Raw genomic sequence first — 7,102 nt, 5'->3', positions numbered from 1 at the left:
AGATACAATCTATGCTGTGAAGATGTGCTCAAAAGAGGTGACTTCTCTACTGAAGAGTTGCTTCCGCAAAAAAAAAAAAAAGAAGGGTCCTCTGGTAAAATTTTCTTTAGCTTCAGAAATTAAACTTGGTCTATATCGTGAGACCTCTTCTCTGAAAACAAACGAAATTGGCTTACACGAGAGGCAAGCTAGCAGCTTGGGAAACAAAAGTGTTCTGTATTCTGCAGGAAGATTACATTATTTTGTTACTTTATCTGTATGCGTAACAAACAGTTTTGCTTTGTCCGAGGAGCAAAAATCTCCAGTTGACCGAGTGCTGTATTTTTTTATTCTCCACAGAATACTGATTTTGTAATATTGAATAGCCTGATTGATATATACCATTAAAACAAAACTTTCACTTTATGAAAGATCAGCAAAAGTACATCAGCAAGGGTATAACTAGTGCACTTACTCACATACGTCATCGTCATAAAACCCAATCAGACACAGTGATCTTCACATCTAACATGCCAACTGTAACCTCCGAGAGCTGGTGTCTTTGGGAGGTGATTAATACATGTAAGTAATGACAATGATCGATGGCAATACTTTTGAAATATTAACTCTTTGTCAGTTAAACCTAAAAGAAATCCTCAAGAGAATCCTGAAGTACAACGAGACTGAAATCCAAAATTTGTTGAACAGAGATGACACCAAATAGGAGGCAGAGCACTGAACTGGGAGCCAGTACATTTGGATTCTCATCTTGTTTTGTCCCTGGTGGATGACCGTGGGCAAATATTCTGGGCTTCGAATCCTTCCCTTTTAAAACCAGAGAGTTGGCTGGATAGCTCTCTAAGGTCTTTCTGGGTTTAACTTCCCATGACTCTAAAATCTTTGACACTGATTCATTTTCATGTTGTAAAATAAGTAAATCTCTCACAATACTGACTTGGCCAGCTTGGAGTCCAGCTCCGCCCACACAAACACAGCCAATGCGGTTCCTTGGTGTCTGGGTTCACCAAGAACCACGAAGGCCCAACCCTCAAATTAACAAAGAAAAATGACAGCCTTCAGGAGGTGAACAAGCTCATCCTCCACTAGACACCAACTCAGGATAGTTTTACATGCCCCAAAGTCATGGTTATTAAGAAAAGACAGAAGGGTTGGGGTGCCTGGGTGGCTCAACTGGTTAAGCGTCCAACTTTTTTTTTTTTTTTAAAGATTTATTTATTTGAGAGAGAGAGTGAGCGAGCAGGGGGAGAGGCAGAGGGAGAGAATCTCAAGCAGACTCCCCGCTGAGAGCTGAAGCTGACAAGGGCCTGATCTCGTGACCTTGAGACCATGACCCAAGCCAAAACCAAAAGTCAGATGCCCAACCGACTGAGGCACCCAGGTGCCCCAAGGGTCCAACTCTTGATCTCAGCTCAGTTCTTGATCTGAGTTCAAGCCCCGCGTTGGGTACTTAAAAAAAAAAAAAAAAAAAAAAAGGTATAAGGGAAGAACTACAGGGAAACCCCACAACATCCTCTTTGGTAAAAAGTAAAATAACATGATGATTCATTAATAGAAGAGAGTAGATATGTTAACTATAATACATAATCAATTTTCAACTGGCTTTTGTGAACATGCACAACATATATACACACCATTAGAATTTTATCAATACGAAATATAAATTCAAGGTCTGGATATCCCCAGGAGTTTCTCCAAGGCTGCTAATTTGAACACGACATTTATTGTAGTTTCATGTGTTTATAATTCTACAGGAACCAGCTGGGATTTTATCTTACTAATGTTGGCTTCTATAGCATTATCCGTAAAGCCCACCTCTTTTTTATATAATCATAGAAATTAAAGATGTCCAGCCCCGTTTGAGGGTATTTCATCTATTCCCCTACTCTCCTTATCAGACCATACTGCCTTCTTGTTTGGAAAGACTGAATGAATGAGTTTCTATTATCTCCCTTTTTGAAAGTCAAGTAGACTTTATCTCTTTTGATCCAAGGTCTAAATTTGTCTTTATTTCTTCCTGATATTTTAAAGTAACCCTGTCTCTATTGTATTTACCAATTCTGAATATTTAACTGTGATCTGTATGACAGAAATTAAGCCAATTCAAGAAACATGAATGTGCAAAGCAAAATTACTTTAAAAGTGCCCAGTTTTCTTGATAAACACGATCCTTTCATTTATGTACTAAAATGCTTCCCATTCAACAGTAGTGATTATGAGGCTTTAAACATTTTTCAACATCTCTAACCCATGCCACCTTTTCAGAAAATATAAAACTCTAACCATTCCATTGTCCACCTCCCTGAGGGGACTCAGGATATATACCCTGGGTGGGAGGGAGATGGGGTCCTCTTCTCCAGATCGAGAATCCCCAATACTGAAGAAATGGTGGGGCGCCTGGGTGGCTCTGTCGTTAAGCGTCTGCTTTCGGCTCAGGTCATGATCCCAGGGTCCTGCGATCGAGCCCCGCATCGGGCTCCCTGCTCCGCGGGAAGCCTGCTGCTCCCTCTCCCACTCCCCCTGCTTGTGTTCCCTCTCTCGCTGTCCCTCTCTCTGTCAAATAAATAAATAAAATCTAAAAAAAAAAAAAAATGGCATCACCAGCTCTATATTTTGTTGAGCTTTGCCTTTCTATAATCTATTGTACTGTGAAACAATAGATTTATTTTTTCTTCCCAGATATAAAATTATTTTTATATTATTTTTTTTAAAGATTTTATTTATTTGACAGAGAGAGACACAGCAAGAGAGGGAACACAAGCAGGGAGAGTGGGAGAGGGAGAAGCAGGCTTCCCGCTGAGCAGGGGGCCCGATGCGGGGCTCGATCCCATGGCCCTGGGATCATGACCTGAGCCGAAGGCAGACGCTTAACGAATGAGCCACCCAGGCGCCCCTTTATATTATTTTTTACATCACTGAATATGTTTTTTCAAACTCTACAGGCCCCTTCTCTCATTCGTTGTAAGATTTTGATATACTTCTTTACAGGAACGAGATTTCTCGCTCTTGAACATCACTGAACCAAAACATAATTTTTGCATTACTATTCATGATCAGGCCCAATAACTAAGTTTGAGGAAACACTATTCAATTCAAATATAGAAAGAAATGATGTTGTTGAAAAGTAGTCCACAGTACAATGAACATTATAATATTGAATATGTTCTGATTATGAAACCAAATTACTTAAAATTTATGCTTGAAAACTAATAGACTTGTTTTAGATTTTTTTTTTTTTTTGTAAGTGGGCTCCATGCCCAATATGGGGCTCGAACTCACAACCCTGAGATCAAGAGTCATGCACTGCTTTACTGACTAAGCCAGCCAGGTGCCCCAAGAGACTTGTTTTTAAAATGATCTGCTGAAATCATCATGAAATGCATCTTTTATGCAGGTCAATTATAGCAACAAATTATATTGCTTTATTTTGTTAAGATAATGTCTTCAGTCATATGATCTATAGAAGTATACACTATTTTCCACCCACTTCCAGATATGTAGAACTAGAACTTTCAGATTTTTCTTTCTTTAACTTAAACTTTTTTTAGATTTTTCTAAATACATTTTCAGTTTCTACCTAGTTTTAGAAACTCAGAATTGATCTATAGAACTGCCAACTGTGACAAAACCTTCTCCAAATGATTTTAAAAAATAAAAGTTTAACAGGAATATAAAATAGCCATGTCTGTAAGTAATACTTCACATGTATTTTTCCAAATGCTGACAGAGTAAAACTTCTGTCTGCCCCAAAGCTGGAATGATTAATATGTACACAACTCTAAAAATAGTTCTGGAGAAAATACGGATGCATTTCTTTCCAAATTCGAAAAATGATTCCCTGTGCCTCTTTTATGCAGACTGGAACAACAGATAAAACAGTAAAGGTCTACCCCAAGAATCATGACTAAGGGCTTAAACAGAACGCTTCGATGCTGTGGAGGTTTACTTCCCCAACAAGGCACGATAGTTTAGAATCTTCTACCAGCAACCAGGGGGAGAGGCCCCATTCCCTCGGACGTCAGTATTCTGCACCAATGTGCTTTGCAATGGTGTTCAGCTGGATATTTGAAGCTCCTTCATATATTGTACCTTAAACAAAAGGGAGCAAAAGGAACAATTAGGAGCACACCCACAGCTACACGCGTCTACACAAGAAATCACTTTTACATGTCGCCTCTGTGGTTGCTATAAGACTGTCCCCAGTGACATCACTCCATGTCCCTGAATATGGTACAATATGACAAAGTCATTCTATCTATGAGATGATAATATTCCATTTTGGAAACTGGATTCTGATTCCAGAATCAGTAGGAAACAGCTGAAGTTTGTCGCTCCTCAACTATCAGTGCGTAAGTTTGGACTGTCCCTCAGGAACGGGCAGCTTTGAAAACCCCTCGTTTTTGTCTCCCCCCCTGGTAGTGGAGCATCGAACACTCAGGCCTGATTAGGCATGAGGCTTCTGGAATTAGAACTTCGCTTCAAAGAACGGCACTCAACGCATCAAATGTATTAACGAGTTTAGTAAAAGAAAAATTAGAACAGCTAATTTTGTTGCACTTTTACTAAAAGGCCTGTTGAGGGATTTAAAAAGGCAACCTGAGGTTTTAAAAGATATACATCCATCTCTTTCTTGAAGAAAGAGGTGGGGGGGAAAACCCAGCCACAGAAGAGAGCCAATAAACACAAGACTGAAGAGATTAAAACCGCCTTTGCCTTAGTAGTATAAAATCAAAGGCACACAGCAGCCCCAACAGCCACAAAGGTGAATAAAAGAAAACAAAATAAAACGTAAAAAAATCTATTTACCAATTTTTGCATCTCGGAAGTATTTTTCCACGGGGTAATCTTTGGTGTAGCCGACTCCTCCCATCCACTCAATACACTTACTAGTTGTGAGGCCTGCAACCTGCCAAAACCAAGCAGCAGACGACGTGTTGAAACCACATAACTAATGCACCACAAACACTCCTGCGGAACAGTCTAGTAACATGGATTCACTGCTATTGGCAAGTGGAAGGACTGAAGTTACCCAGCATTGTCTCTTCAGTCTCCTTCCCTAAACCATTAATGTAAACTGTCCTAATAATTCACAAAATTCCCATTTTCTTAAGAAAATTAGGGTATTGATCAGACACAGTCACATGCTGCCAACAGGCATCATTTATTCAGCAAATATTTATCAAGGGCCTTCTTTATATCATGCACTCTGCCAGCCACTGGGTAAACCATGGTGGGGGATGGCCGGTCACTGCCCCTTTTGGTTCACGCATCAAACTAGCAGTTACAGAAACAGGTAAACTCTACGGGCCAACAGAGGAGCTGGCTAGGAAAACTGATGTGATTTAGGGGTGGGGGCAACGTGCGAGGACGTGACAGCTTTGCTGAGCCCCAAAGGATGAGTTAGGGGACATTTCAGGTTGAGGAACATGTGGGAGGGCTTCAAGGGGAAAATGGGTTCATCACCCTCAGGGGCCTGAGGAGACCAGCGGGCTGGGGTCAGGGCAAACTGCGAGGAGAATGGAGAGGCAGGTGGGCCTCATGATGGCAGGCAGGCTGAAGACTGTCATGGCCCCCAAAGACGTCCACATGCTAATCCCCAGAAACTGTAATGTTTGTCACCTTACGTGACCATGGGGACCCATAGATGTGATAAGTTGAGAGCTTTGAGATGGGAGATGGTCCTGGCTAGCCTGGGTGTGCCCAATGGCATCATGAGGGTCCCCTCAGGGAAAGAGGGAGGCAAGAGAGCCAGAACCAGATTTGAACACGCTCCCCTGAGAGCCTTGAAGGTGGAGGACGGGGCTGTGAATGGGGGAATGTGAGCAGCCTCTAGAAACGGGAAGAGTGAGGAAATGGATTCTCTCCAGAGCCTCGGAAAGGCAGCTCTGCTGACACTTTGGCTTTATCCCAGTGGTGACTCAGACTTCTGACCTCCAGAGCCATGAGATAATAAAATTGTATTGTTGTAGGCCACTAAATTTTTGTTAAAAGCAGCAGGAAATGAATACAAATATTGTCCCATTTGCTGTGAGAAGCCATGAAGGTCAAGCTGGAGTGACACGGTCTCCTGGACGTTCTGAAAAGGGAAGACCGGACTGGAGGAAGAAGCAACAGGGTCCAACGACAGTCAGGTGAGTGGGGTCGTCTGGTCAAGAAATGGCATGGCTTGGACAACAGAGGGCAGTGGAAAGGGAGAGAGAAATATGCTAAGTGCAAGAAATCCTCAGGGGGCAGAACTCTCAGCAACTGATGATGGGGTTCAAGGTGGGAATGAGGGGGAAGAGGGTGTGGCAAGATGGCTCAGGCCTCTGACTGGTACAATGGGGTGGGCAGGTCCAGGGGAAATTGGAGCTGTGAGTCTAGAACCCAGAAGGGAGGTTGAGGCAGGTGATAAAATTTGGGGGCTGAGAGGTTAAGGGATTATTCCAAGCTATGGAAAGACTAAGACAAACTACAGAGGTTGGGAAGTAGCAGCCAGTGATTTGGCAAAGTTCTCCGGCCAAAGTCTACTGGGTTAAACAGAGAATGCTTTAGGTATCAACAGAAAACATTCAATCAAAACATGAACAATCTCTTCTTGTTGTTTTTACTTCACATGATTTGCCCCAATCAGAAACCAGGTGTGGGATGCCATCATTCAGATGAGGCTCACCCAGGGATTCACTGATAGGTGTCCTACCTGAATTGGGTGACTCAGTTCCCATTGAAGAGCCTGTGAAAACACTGAGGCCTCATAGAATTAAAGCACTTTTCTATGGAAGGTTTGCGATTTTGCTTTTCTGTTGTAGGAACTGGAAAGTCTATGCTATTTTACTTGAAAAACAAATGCTCAATCAACACTCCTAAGTGAAAAGGTTAATGCATACGTAACGAGGGTGCGGAGGGGAAGAAGGCTGAATTACGTATTTCGGTTGTTTGTTGTTTTACCTCTGATGCATAGTATTTGGCCATAGATGCTTCTTTTATGAATGGCTTTCCAGCTTCTAAAAGCCTAGCAGTGTTGTATGTTAGCAATCTTGCAGCTTCCAGCTGGGTGGCAACGTGGGCCACTTGGTGTTGGAGCCCCTGGAACATTTAGGTCCAAGTTAGAGAATTATGATTTCTG

General features: G+C 42.0%; 1 protein-coding gene across 4 annotated transcripts in view; it reads right to left on the bottom strand.

Moving 5' to 3' along the window:
• Positions 1 to 3,154: 3,154 nt before the first annotated feature.
• Positions 3,155 to 7,102, bottom strand: part of ACADSB (acyl-CoA dehydrogenase short/branched chain) — a 29,423-nt gene continuing 25,475 nt past the window's right edge. For all 4 annotated transcript variants that reach the window (XM_027586919.2, XM_027586941.2, XM_027586927.2 and 1 more), the window contains exons 9-11: positions 6,925 to 7,062; positions 4,804 to 4,903; positions 3,155 to 4,086 (exon numbers count right to left, since the gene is read on the bottom strand). In XM_027586919.2, the coding sequence (XP_027442720.1) occupies positions 4,016 to 4,086; positions 4,804 to 4,903; positions 6,925 to 7,062 (309 nt within the window). In that variant the 3' untranslated portion in view covers positions 3,155 to 4,015. The remainder of the gene's footprint in view (positions 4,087 to 4,803; positions 4,904 to 6,924; positions 7,063 to 7,102) is intronic.

Source organism: Zalophus californianus, chromosome 15 (assembly GCF_009762305.2).
Source record: "Zalophus californianus isolate mZalCal1 chromosome 15, mZalCal1.pri.v2, whole genome shotgun sequence".
Classification (NCBI taxonomy): Eukaryota; Metazoa; Chordata; class Mammalia; order Carnivora; family Otariidae; genus Zalophus; species Zalophus californianus.
Note: the sequence above shows the minus strand (reverse complement) of the source record. Positions and strands in the feature narration are given on the sequence as shown.